At 40.6% G+C, this 14,078-nt stretch overlaps 1 protein-coding gene and 1 long non-coding RNA gene across 4 annotated transcripts in view; one reads left to right on the top strand and one right to left on the bottom strand.

Moving 5' to 3' along the window:
- KIAA1328 (KIAA1328 ortholog) overlaps positions 1-13,932 on the bottom strand; it is a 173,304-nt gene extending 159,372 nt beyond the window's left edge. For 2 of the 3 annotated variants that reach the window (XR_008428694.1, XM_053932400.1), the window contains exons 1-4: positions 13,872-13,932; positions 9,043-9,078; positions 7,262-7,389; positions 3,316-3,410 (exon numbers count right to left, since the gene is read on the bottom strand). Coding sequence is in view for 2 of the 3 variants with exons in the window: in XM_053932400.1 (XP_053788375.1) it covers positions 3,316-3,410; positions 7,262-7,389; positions 9,043-9,078; positions 13,872-13,923 (311 nt within the window). In the remaining variant the exon portion in view is untranslated. Of the gene's footprint in view, positions 1-3,315; positions 3,411-4,065; positions 4,358-7,261; positions 7,390-9,042; positions 9,079-13,871 lie in introns of those variants that run through there. The other variant, XM_053932401.1, reaches the window with a different exon arrangement.
- LOC128782192 (uncharacterized) lies at positions 4,207-6,935 on the top strand. Its single transcript, XR_008428695.1, has 2 exons — positions 4,207-4,284; positions 4,946-6,935. It is a non-coding gene; the product is annotated as an uncharacterized LOC128782192 (long non-coding RNA).
- Positions 13,933-14,078: the final 146 nt, after the last annotated feature.

Here is a 14,078-nt window from a genome sequence, read left to right on the forward strand (position 1 = left end):
TGCAAAATAGTTAGATACCAATTTTTGCCACTAAGAACAAAATTTAAATTTTCATGAACCATTCACTCAAAAAAAGGTAAATTCCATATGTGAGCTGTGCAGGCTTTTGTGATCAGGGGAGAAGTATTTATGATGTACCCGCCATACTAGGAGCACCAAAGTCACAGAACTATGTCTATATACCAGTTAGGAGTGAAGTGAATCTTGCAAACACACACACATTCACTCCCTCTGCTAAGGAGTTATGATCCTCTCTATTTAACCAAAGGCCAAGAAAGAGAGATCTCTCAAAATCTGCGTATCACTCAAAGTATTTGACCCTAGAATACTTCATTATCAGTCTCAGTGTGGTGTCTATCAAGTCCTTAATGTTCAACAGCCAACTGGCTACGTCCCAGCAGGCCCCACGCTGCTCCTTCTCAGAAGAGGCTAATGTGCCCTGACACTGGCAGCGAGTGCAAGTATAAGAATCTTTCTGTGTCTTCACCATGTCACTGCTCATTTCATTACATAAGCTGATGACTGCTTCAGGAGCAGCCTGCAGGAATAAAAGCTCAGAGTCCTCTTTGTCTCTTTGAAAGGACTTTGCTTATAGGGAGAGATAAAATTTGCTCTTACTGTGCCACTTTCACCGCCACGCCAAGAGGACCTTACTGAAAACATGAAGGTGCCACACTGGTTGTCTTAGAAAATAATGACTGATCACACTCAAGAATACTCCACTTACCCACAAAGCACTTTGGCATTCATGGGCATGACTCATTCTTCTCAGAAATTCCTCTATAAAAGCAATTTTAAAAGAATCTGCTGACACAATAAATTAAAAAGCTCAAATTTGCAACATTCAAGTATTTTAAACTCTGGCTCCAGTCTGCCACTCTCATTTCACTTTAAAAGGATGCATTCAAAGAAGGGCAAGATAACGGTTAGATTTACAGGTAGCAGCAGAGATAAAAAATTACAATTATTTAGCCTAGAAAGGAGGATTAGAAAGGATACAGCTGAGTCCTTTCTTTAGACCCTGTCTCAAAATCCAACTTTGTACAATTCCGAACAGCTAAGGTAATGTCAGCCACTGGAATCCCCAGAAGGAGATCTTTATAGCCCAGAAGCTCTTCTTTTTTTTTTTTTTTTTTCTTTTCCCAGAGAAAATGATATTAATGTAGCTAGCATCAGAATTTACTCATACCATTATAAAGTCTGACACTTCAGCAATTTAACAAGTGCAGTGGCACACACACCCTCAATATTTGAAAGTACAGTGGGATTGAGAGTTGGAAGAAGAGAAGTAAAAAATACAAAGAAAAGTACAGGAGAGCTCTCTCCTTCAATAGTCACAGAAGCTGAGGAAAGACCACTACCCTGGACTGCTCAAGCAAGACCTGGCTGAAATTAAAGCCCCAGGAGTCAATCATATTTTGCAACACAAACAGGATTTTATCACTTTAAAAGTGCTTTCATGCAGCTACTTACTGACCAATCTATTTCTCTTCACCATACTGCAACAAATGTGCATGAATTATCCTCAACTACTATTCATAAATTGTAGCAAAATAAGGAACAGTGAGGTACAGCCCAAGTGAGACCTTTATTATTCCAAGTATTTACTGCAGGACAGTGTTCCTGTAAAACTTTCAACATTCTGATGCTCCTTTTTCTTCTCCAAAGTAGAAAAGAATGTTCTACTGCTTGTAAAAACTCTCTATCATTGCACAACTAAGGATGAAAATTATGGAGAGTTTTAAAAAAGTGACGAGGTGAGCGGAATTAAAGTTCAACTTCCCTATTACTCTGCAAAGGACTTTTAATTACAGCCAATAAAAATATGATTAGGTTTAAAAATAAAAGAGAACTAAGTATAAAATAATAGTGTTCCACTAATTTTACTTTTCAAAATTAATGTTGCTGCACCTTCTATTTTTCTTCAAAGAAATGTCAGGCAGAAATATCAAACTGTCCTCAGGGAAAAATCACAGCATCTGAGATTTAAGAAGAATCCCATGCTCGAATGAATTACTGTACTACTATTCACTAGGGAGCAGTGTATTATGAGGAACAATGTAATAAAAGGCTTTTTTTAATATTAGAATATACCTCTATATATCAACAGTGGCAACAGTGTCCGAATAGCTCAAATGTCTGACAATTTGTAACCAGGCTTCCCACCAATCTACTCTTTATGACAGTCTTAACTACACATTTTCTAACACAGGGCATGATAAAATAGACTTGCAAGCATGAAGAACTTCAGAAATTACTAAAATACTGTATGGTAAGAAATCCTGTATTAGTACAAATTATTAGCAGGTAAAATGGTCCACTGGATAGGGATAATCAGAGAGAAAATATTCCTAGCTGCACCAGAGAGTTATTGCATGACCTTGAGCAAGTCACTTAATTTCTCCAATTTTCCAAATTTTCCTACATAAAATGTAAAAGGACAGTAATGCTTGCCAATTATTGTGCAGACATAAGGGATCTATGTCAAAAAGCATTTAATTATTAACAGTAATTATTAACAATAACTTCTAGCTCAAAGGACCTGGGATCATCTCACAAGAGCTTCGCCACTGATATGGCAAAGCCTGCCAAAGGCCCATTTGCTCCTCCTCATTTTTACAGCCACTCTTTAAGAATCCAGAGATTCTGAGGTATTAGGGACAAAGAGCAGGACAAAAATCTCCTCACTTCATTTCAACTTCTTTTTTACCTCCTTTACCTTTGAGAATGTAACTAGCACTGGAATGAAACTTAGAAAAAGACTTCTGCTAAAGCTGAGAAACTTGCACTATTTCTACCTCTCTTTTCAAGGAATAGGTAGAATCTGAAGAAATTAAGGGAAGCGAGAAGAAGTTTGGCTAGATAAGTAAAAATTACACAGGCAAATCATTACCAACCTGTTTCAGCCACAAGATCAGCAATGCACCTTTAACATGGGCTTCCATATAAAAACTTTCCTCTGCCAAATAATAAGCACTACAAAGTTTCATATCAACAAAGTCTTGTCATTTCCAAATGCAGAATGTGTTTATTTATAGCACTTGATACACACAACAAACAAAATCCTAGTCCTGTCCTTAGGTTATTACACATGCAGTAGTGCTGGTCATGAAATTTTGGCCTCTGCTCTAAATATATATTTAGGGGCTCAGGAAGCAAGGAAAAACCAACCAGGCTGCTTCATACCTTTTCCAGCAAGAGAAATTACCTTGTGCAAATATTCAGGTTTTTAAAGCAGTTCTACATTGGTTGATGTTAATTAGAGAAACGACTCTCTTTAAACTTAATGCATTTTCAGGTGATGCTTCTTCTTACCTGGCAAGTTCTTTAATTAAGTTTGCAATGCGTCTCTTGTCCTCAGGACACAAATCCTTTAAAGAAGCACTCTTCATTCCTCCTTCATTAGTGCCCTGAAAATTTAATGTTACATTTTAGAATGTACTGTTTAAAAGAAAACAAATATTTCATAAGCTATTAAAAGCATTTCAAGACCTAATAATTAGAAGCTGAAAGTAGATCAATTCCAACTGGAAATAAAATTCATATATTTTAAAATGTAAGTACATTTCAATGAAACAAATTACCAAATTGTGAAGAATTATTTTAAGAGATTTGAAATTCAAATGCTAGCTGCTAGCTTCAATACTAAAACACGCTGGGTAAAGTTTTAAGACATGCACTATTCCTTGATTCATACTAGATAAAGAGAAGTAGGTTCCCATGACTTGGAAATGGAGTGCAGCAATATCCAAATCCAACTTCAAACTTTATCATATTAGGATCATAACATAGGGAGTAAGGAAAAAAACATGTGCCTTAGCATTTATGACCAAAGCATACAAAACAGCAAAATATTGTTAGCAGAGAGTACATCCCTCATTTCATTTTTCTAACACAGAGAAAAGCACACACACTTTCACATGTGGCTACAGTTCCATTTTCATGGCTTATTTGCTTATTTTGTAAATATATACTAGATCTATGAATATATATATAACGAATTTTTTTTCGTAAATATATATACACACTATACTACTAAATACATGCTGCTTTCGTAAATAATACTTGTCAAAAGAAGGCTGTAGCAGGGCTGAGCACTTCAGATCTTTCGCGCATTCCTGGGAACGCAGAGAGAACCACTGCACTTTCCACGTGTGCCCACCAGAGGGCACTCTGCTGCCCGGCATTCCCGACTTCGGCTGTTTCCACACAGGAAACGGCTCCAAACTGGTTTTGTTCACCAAAAACTCCTGTGATCGGGTTTTCAGTTCCGCAGCGCTAGTGGTAAGCACGAAACATGAACCCGAAAATAAATGCAGCAGTAAGAGCCACGCTGCTCTGTTCGGGATTTTGGCAAGTTTCAGTATGTCCACTCCATCTGAAGGAGTTTCCGTTTAAACGTTTACAAACCGCCACCAAGTGCATGCAGTGCTTTACATCAGATAAAAGAATGCCACCAGATGCCCTGCAGTTTGGCCAAGTCAACACAATAGTGCACAAAAGAGTACAAAGCCAACACAGGGCTTCTCTCATTATCAGCAACAGCAGCTGATCTACACACACCAGAGAGGAAGTGACCCCTTTCCTTCTTAGTTAATTAAACAGCATCTTAAAAACAATTAAAGAATAATGTCCACTACAAAGAGAGGTGATGTTTTCACACAGACTCATGTTATACCTGCATGACCCCTCATTTTAACTTTTTTTAAACTCTTTTTTAAGTTAAAAAAAAAAAACATTTTAACCCTTCCCAGGGGCAAGGGGGAAAGCAATTTCACAAGGCGAATTTTAGCACTTTTCAAGGGGCATTTGATTTCACAGTTTTTTTCCCAAATATGTCACTTACAAATGAAGAGAAAATGTCTAACTTGACTGAATTCAACTAAACGTATGGTTGAAGGAATTTCACTTTGCCTGCTAAAAATGTGTGACTTTTTTTTTTTAGCAGACAGATGATGGAGCTTCTTTAAGAAGAATGAAAAGTTACAGTTCTCAAAAAAGAGAATGAAGCTTGATCACATTAGTGAAAGGGATTTTAAAAGAAGGTCTCAAAAACTACTACCCAAACCAATGTATGTACTGTCAGACAAACCTTTGTGGGATGAAGAGGAAAATCAGTTTTTTCTATCACCCACAAGTATGCGAAGATGATACACAAGAAATTCTCAGAGGCAGACTTGTACCATAACACAGATCAAAATGAAGCTGTGGATAATGCACAGCAACAGCTCGACCATCTAAAGAAGACCACAAAGGAGGTAGAGGCCAAGACTCTCTCCTTTTCCCAGATTTCTCTCCTTTCTACACAGTTCACGATAGAAGACAGTTGTGGAACTCAGTACGGGGAAGATATTCTCAACACCTTGGAAGGTGACAACTGCATGACAAAATCATACAGAATCACAGAAAGGACCACAGCAGCTCACCTACTCCAGCCTAGAGCAGTTTACTCAGAATTATGTCCAGGCCAGGCTGGATGAGACTCTGAGCAGCCTGCACGAGTGGCAGGTGTCCCTGCCCATGGCAGGGAGGTTGGATTGGATGATCTTTAGGGTCCCATTCAACACAAACCATTCTATGACTCCATGCCACACTAAAGCCATCCAGCTTTCCCCTAGACATGTACACAACACTTTGCAGAAAGTTGTGAGTTGTGAGTTCTTCTTCGATAACGGGTAAAAACATGTGTTCTGTTTGTTTCAAGTATTCAGAGCTTATCTTCAGAGTACAAAGTCTCCGTAAGAATTTGGCAAGGCAAGCGAAAAACACAAGGTTTAGAAAGACAAAAATGAAACATAGCTTTGAACACATCTTGTTGTCAATAATACAAAAGCACAAGTCACCAATTAAGATTTCACTTATCAGGCATTATATTTTAAAAAAGAGTACACTAAAACCCATTTATACAATGGTTTTCACAAAAAAAGGAGTAAAAACTCTCTAGACAACAAGTAACGCAATCAATGCACCATTCAACAAAACAGATTTTAATGTGGCATATGAAGGCATCTGTGAGGCAGCAGGCTTGTAGATACTTATGAAGAGATGCTTCTACATAAAGACTCTGCATAATGGGGGCTATTTGTGGAATTTATCTGCATGCCACTTAACAGCATCATTTGCAAAGTAGAGGTACATACCAGCCTCTAAAAGCAAGTACAAATAAACAGAGAAAAGGAAATATACAAGTCCAGGAAAAGCCATAAAAATTAATACTAGTTTAACAACTAGTCATGTGTCGTGCTGAAGGATTCGAAGGGCAATGACACTGTCAAAGCAACAAGAATTGAGCAACCTGTCTTCACATCTGTGTTTCGAACCTACATGTCTGGCACACAGCAGTTACTCAGCACACAGAAGGCAGAGAAGGACATCTTAGATAAAGAACAAGATTTATCTGCATGATAATAAAACAGCAATGCAGAAGCAGTCAAAGGTTTTAGATCCTGCCTGCAAGTGGGAAGATGCCAAACCTCCAAACCACCGAAGTGATTTACAGGCTGGCCCAAGATGACTGCTAGGCAAGAGACTCAACAGTACCCAAATGACTTACAGAGTCATTGTACTACACAAACAACGTTAGAAAAACGGCATCTCTCAACAGATTTCTAAACATCACAGCATCTGTCACAGTACAGAATAACCTTCCAAAGGAAACCCCGCTGCTTTGGAATTTCTAATGCAAGGAACTGTAGAAACACATCACCTAGTCTCACAGGAGGAGACCACAAAATTCAAAGCAGCTGACATCAACTGACAAAGCTACTTGTACTGCTCAAATGCATTTTGAACTTTTACTATCAAAAACAAAAAGTGATTTTACCCTTCTAACATGAACAGGCACAGCAAAAAGGTCCATGAAATGAGTTTTTACTCGCGTAATTTCTAAATGAGATGACTAGAGCAATGAAAATGAATAAACGGAACAAAACTTCTTTCATGTTTACGTAGTAAAGTATACATTAGGCACTACCCAGGGCTACATGCACTTCCTCTGTACAAACCCACACACAGAAATATAAATAATCTGTTTTACACAGTCCCATTTACACACTACTTACATAAATTAGCACATTCAGCCTTTGTTCTCTTCAGGTGATAAGTTCTGCTAGAAAGCCACCATGTAAAGCAGGCAAAAAGCGTAAGAGACTGTAAAAATAACTACTCTGAAACTGTTTAAGTGTTTTCAATCTAAGAATTTTCAGCTGTTTTTTTCTAATATGTGCACTCTTGAGAACAAGAAAAGTTTGCTTTTACTGACCTGCTGCCCTGTGCCTCTATCAGGATCCATGGAAACAGAAGCAACAGCTACAGGCACCTTCAGTTCTGTTTGACTTGTTTGATATTTTGGCAAACAGCTTGTTCTTAAATTTCCTTTTGTAGACACTCCTGTAAATGAAAGTCAAGCAGAACATGCAGATTATAAAGTGAAAAGTGGCCCTATTCTTGCCTTCCACAAAGGCAAGTTTGCCTTAGCAGATCTTTTTTTGAAAAGAATGAGTACCTCAGGAATAGGTCTGCAGTTCCCCCCAGCCTCTCACTCCATACAAAATGTCATTAAGATGAATGCATCAGCAGAAAAAGAGGTGCATGGCACTGAAGCACACCCAATCACAATGAACATTTTGTAAATTCTGAAATGTCTTCAGACTGAAGTTCAGTACAAATAAACTGTGTTTGAGTACGATGCAAAAGCATAAAATTGAGCTTTTGCTTTGATACCCAAAGACGGGAAAGAACCAACCAGCAGTAAAGCTGTTAAAAGCACCACTCATATAATAAAATACCACTTTTTCTGTTACACAGCCAACCTGCTGATGGCTCAGGCTGTTTGTTCCTTTCAGGACCAGGCAAATGAGCAAGGCAACACTGCAGTGCACACTCCACAGATCATTTGTCAAACACTTCCTGCCATAATTAGAATTAGATTACCACTACAAATGGCAAGAACATGAAAGCACTGAAAATCTTGATGCTGCAATTACAAAGTGCCAATACTGACACTAACACTAAAACCTCCCAGGGCCAGATTAAAGCCCATAGCTACTTGGTACTGCCTCAAGGTTTAATTTTTGACTATTCAGAAGTGCAAAAAGTTTTGAACAAAAAATATTAACTTCATACTAGCAGGTCAATAACAAATATTTGCATAATTAATTTCAGAAGTGTACCAGAATTCAAGTGAAAGAACTAAATTATAAACTCTAGTATCTCCATGCTTGTACACAAGCGAAAACATTGGTCCTGAAATTCTCTTCCACAAAAGTGGCAGAAAACTTCCCACAGTGAATCCATTTCCATCATTTAGGATCATTGCTTTCTTTCCAGAGCCCTGAGAAAAACAATCCAACATCACCTGGCTTAAAAATCTTTGCATGTGTTTTGTAGTTCAACAGAGATGTTTGGCCAGTAGTTTTGAAGGGTACCCCAAACCTAAAGAGTACAATTCCTCAAAACTTATAACTGCTGGATGACGCACACACAATTTCAGTGTAGAGTTAACCATCCCCAGATATGTTTCCAGGACTTCGTGTCACTTTAAGAGCTGTGTTTGAAAACAATTAAGAGAATTCTGAAGGGGAACAAAGAACATTCATCTTTTCCCCAGCGATGTACACAAGTATGCACTCAGTAAATCAAGGTCAAAAGAACTAACAAAAAAAAATAATTGCTTTATCTGTACACAATGAATCTTCATTTCAGTTGATATCTTCAAAATTTACAGAAGACCTAACACCTCTTAATGCTTCAACATTCCTTGGAGACTCCATTAAAAATTCAGCTTGCCTTATAAATTGGATAAAGCCACACTGTACCTGCAACAGAAGCAACTCCCCTGGAACTATTCATCTTATACAGTATGCTTATCTAAGCAGCAGAACATAAATCCTCTGCTATAATCATGTATGTCCCATTACAACTTATGACGACTCTCTACCTTACACACACTTACGCACACAAACCACACACCTGAAAAGACACTGCAAATTTTATCATCCACAGGAAAAAAAACCTTTGTTTATGTAAATTAGAAGGTCATACCTGAAACAGGTACAAGTGGATCTTCTTCATCAGAAGCTGCATGTGGCTTTGTTAAAGGAAATAAAGAGTGCAAGCTTAGCTCTTTAAACAGGACTGCAAAAAGAGGTATTTGCATATTTATTATTTTGCATAGCTGTTGATAAGAAAACAGTCAACATTTTGGGAGCAAGAAAAGCAAGGAAAACTTAGTTAAAAAAGAAAAAAAACCACAAAGTTTGCTAAAACAAAAGGCCTTACTCCTTCTTCACTGTGCATTAACTTTCAGCCTGTAAAGATTATCTCAGAGGTCACCTTTGCAAAAGATCCCAGGGACCAGCTCCAGTTACAAGAGCAATTACTAAAATAATGAACTAATAATATTTATTTAAATTTAAACAGTTTATATGGGACATCTTGATGTGTAGGGAAAGCAAATTCTGAAACAGTGTTTATTGATATTGCAGTTAAATCCATTCTGGGCAATACATTCTAAGAAACATAAATGAGGATAAATGCAAAAGGTTTCAAACTGGTCATTCTCATCTGATCATCACATGATGAGTAATACCTAAAAGCTTGAGGACTGATTTTCTTTAAGAAGTTACAAGAACTTTCAAATATCCTAGAGGTTTAACTATTGAATTACTTGACCACATAAAACACTTTAAAATCAGAAACAACAGGGCACCGTATTATTGTGCTATTAGCAGCCACTGTGACTGCTAGCAGTCGATGAACTTGAATCCCTGCCTTCTAAAAGCCACTAAAAATAAGACTCAATATAATTCAGGGAAGGGTGTAAATCATTCTGTCTTCCTTAAAGGAGCAGTTTCATTTAGCTGAACATAAAGATTGTCATTCCCACATAAATAACATACTTGTGACTTAATCCTGGCCAGCAACTCAGTACCACACAGCCACTCCCTATCCACCTCCCTGCCCCAAGTTGGGGAGGAAAAACAGAGAGAAACAGTAAACCTCATGGACAGAGATAAGAAAAGCTTAATAACTGAAACAAAATAAAATAAAATAGGATAATAATACTAACTGCAACATAAAGGGCAGAGGGAGAGAGAATTAAAACCTGAAAGAAACCAGTGATGCACAGTACAGCTGCTCACGGAGCAATGCTCAGTTCCTTTTCCCAGCAGGAACTGGCAGCTCCCAGCCAACATTCCCCCGTTTATGTACTGGACATGATGTTCTGGTATGGAATCTCCCTTTGGCCAGTTTGGGTCAGCTCTCCTGGACATGAACCCTCCCAGCTTCTTCTGCATCTGCTCGCTGGCATAGCATGGGTCACCCAAGTCCATGTTTTTGGGTAAGCACTGCTGAGCAACATTCAAAACATCAGTGTGCTATCAGCATTATCCTCATGCTAAATACAAAACACAGCATACCAAGTACAAGGAAAAGAATTAACTATATTCCAGCTGAAACTAGGGCAATACTAAAGTGGAAAACAAAAGCACAGGGCACAAAATTCTCCTCCACTATCTTTTGTTTATACCCCTTTACTTTCCTCAACTTTCTGTGGTTGGCCAGTTAACTCAATTATCTAATTTCTGTACTGTTAACAGACAAATGCATTTAAGGTTTTTCAGCTGCATTCACACAATAAAGTAAAATTCTGAAAATATTTCAATGACCCTATACAAACTCTTGCCTTAACTAAAATTTGATTCTGATAGCACCATCTCAAAAACTTAATTTTAGTAAATTACCATGGAGTGGAGAAAATTAGGAAAAGTCTGGAAGTTTTCCCCTGTGGATAGCAACTTCAAGCAACACCCACTGTCCATCACAGAACTGGTACTTGTCACACAGGAAGGGCCTGATCACAGGCTCACTTATGATCTTGTTGATGCACTTTATCACTTGTAAACAATTATCACTCATCAGCCTCACACCAGTTTAAAAACACATTCAGTGAGTACTGCTGTCAAAGCCAGCTCTCTCTACAAACACTGGGAGCATTTCTGTTCTCACGTGTGAGCTGCAGCCTGCCACCTCCAGCTGCCAGAACACACTCCATAGCACAAACGGGGCGAGGACACTGAACAAACTCCATGAGGAAGGCACTGTGCATACCCTCTTTTCAAAAAGCACCAAGATGGATCAAAAGTCCAAGTCTGGATCACAGCCCAACCCAAACAGCTGTGTCAGCACAGCCACAACAGCAAGCTGCAGGGTACTGAGAATTTTATGTTCAGCTCACACTGCTTCAGGAAACAGCAAACTTCAGCACAGGCAGTTCCTACCAACTGACATACAGTTAATCTACGTGTCAACACATGGCTATAGGAAATAATACGATCTGCCTAAACAACATCCTGCTTTTAGAGTGTGCCTCTGTGTGGGTATTCTCAGCTCAGTCAGAGAGAAAGAGAAAGATTTTCTAACCAGGCGAGAGCCTGGGAAGCAGTTGGGAAAGAATGTAAGTAATTCTCTAATCTATCTTGTTATTCACATTGTTTATGGATATGCTCTGCCACTGTGCGTCATTCACTGCACACCAATGGTGTGGGATGTTTTTACTCTATGACCAATGAAATTAGTCTTCTCAATGTTCTCTATATGTAGAGTGGTACATTTGAAATAAGGAGAGAGTTCATTTTCTTAGCCTTCTGATCTGGAGTTCTCTGTTCCCGTCCTGCTCAACAGTGTCACCTCTGGTATTGCCAGCTGTTGTGGATAAATTCCTAGTAGCAGGATGCAAAGACTAGTCAAAGTTGTCGCTATTACTCCCCCCAGCTACCAGGATGACTCTCCAGTGTATTAGAACAACTCAAAGCTAGAGCAGGCTACTTCAATCAGCTGGACTGAAAATCACAGTGACTCAGAAGCTGATTCATAAGCAATGCCCTTGCCTCAGAGTAGCAGACTGGGACAGCACCAGCATCAACCTTTTAACATTAACCCACTGCCACGTGCCTCCCTAGACTGCCAGTAAGGCAGGTGTAGTATTAAAAGCCTTGTACCACCACAGCTGAAGTTCAGTGCAACAGCAGAGAGAGAACTCAACACCAGGGTACAGCTCATCTATACAGCCTGCCTTCCCGTGCTGAGTCAATTCAACAAGGGTGGAGAGAACTTCATTTTTCCACAGGTATTAAACCAATCTACAAAATTCCCCACCCTGCTCCTCTTTTTCTGAAAGCATACACTACCATTACTTTTAAATGATGCCATGTGTTTTTCTAAGAATTTAAACTTTTCCAAGACCAGAGGCAACACTGCCTATTCACCAAAACACGTAGAATGGAAATGGTTGTCAGAAAAGAACTTCATTCCTTGGAATATCATGATGCATGAGGCCACTGCTGGGCTCAATAAACCATATTTAGTCATTGGAAACAACCTGTTCACTGATAAAAATAGATTGTCAGTGTAATTGCACAAACACTTTCACAATCAAGCAGAGTAATGGCAATAAATCCGACGTGCCACACACCTTCATCCCATTCACAGCACAGAAAAAGTTGTAGACAATCTTCTTTACTTTACACAGATGGAAAATTATAACGACATGCTCCCTAAACAGGCCGTGGGATGGTTGTCCTGTTTCACTTGCACATTGTCCCATGGAGTGTGCAGTCAAACATAAATAAAGGAGCACAGACACATCCTCTTCTTTCCAATTTCTTCCACCTGGTGCTGAAATCCCATTCTCAGTCTGACTAACAGCAATGCTTCAAACCCCTCATAACTGGAACTAAATTTTCAGCTTCTAAATGTCCACCAGGCCAGACTGTCAGTTCTACCCCAATGACTTCAAGTCACTGAGCCCCCAGGCCAGCCACACAAGCCCAAACAGCAGTGGCAGCTCTTGGCTCTCTGAGCCACACAGGCACATCTCTTGATAACCAGGCTTGCACAGGCTGAGCTCCCAACACCACAGCCACCACCCACACCATCTACGTGTCCAGTCCCACGGAGCCTCCCACAGTAGGAGCCTGCAGGTCCTCTGCAGATGAAACCACCCCAACATCACACTCATCCCTCACAAACAGAGCCCTCCAAGTCCCACACAGGCTCACCCAAAATGCTGTGCTTGTAGTCAAGCTTAGGTGCCAGTCACAAAAGACACATCTCTTCCCTGCCTCAGTTTCAAAGAATCACAGAATCAATGAGGTTGGGAAAGACCTCTAAGATCATCGAGACCAACCTATGACTGGACATTGAGAGCCAGGTCCAGTCTTTACTAAAACACTTCCAGGGATGGTGACTCCACCACCTCTCTGGGCAGCCCATTCCAATGCCCTATCACCCTTTGTGTGAACAAATGCTTTCTAATGTTCAACCAAAATCTCTCCTGGAGCAGCTTAAGACTGTGTCCTCTCATCCTGTCACTTGTCACCTGGGAGAAGAGCCCGACCGCCACCCGGCCACAACCAACCTCCTGTCAGGCAGTAGTAGAGTGCAATAGGGTCACTCCTGAGCCTCCTCTTCTCCGAGCTGTTCAACCTCAATCTCTGTTTATTCCCCGACAAGTCCCCATAAACTGAACACAATCTCCCCATTTCCTATATATTTCCTTGCCACGGGATTTCACAGCTGGGTCACACTGAAGGGGGCTCACGACCCTTCCCTCTCTCCCAGGTCACTTTTGCTTTGAAATCCTGCGTGCCCCCTATAAACAGGAAGATACCCAATCCCTCTCCCCAGGCCAAGCCCCCTCCACATTCGCCAGCGGAGTCCTCACAATAGCCTCTGCCACGGCCACAGAACCCCACCCGACCCACAGCGCCGCATCGGTTCCACGCCAAACCCCCCGACAGGCCGCCCCGCACGCCCCTGGCGGCCCCTCTCGCCGCTGTCCCCTCACACCGACCCCCAGGCAAGGATACAGCCCCGGCCTCGGCGAGCACTCCCACCCACACCGGCGGCCGCCGCCGCCATCTTGAAACAGCCGCCACTCCCTGCATACCCCCGCAGCCCCCCCGGCTCTCGCCGCCCATTGGCTGTCTGCGCCGGAGGCACGCGGAGGGGTGCGAGGCATGCCGGGAATCGTGGTCCTCTGAGCGTCGGTGGCCGCCACGAGCCGACGATGGCAC

This window comes from Vidua chalybeata, chromosome Z, assembly GCF_026979565.1.
Source record: "Vidua chalybeata isolate OUT-0048 chromosome Z, bVidCha1 merged haplotype, whole genome shotgun sequence".
In the NCBI taxonomy this organism is placed as follows: domain Eukaryota; kingdom Metazoa; phylum Chordata; class Aves; order Passeriformes; family Viduidae; genus Vidua; species Vidua chalybeata.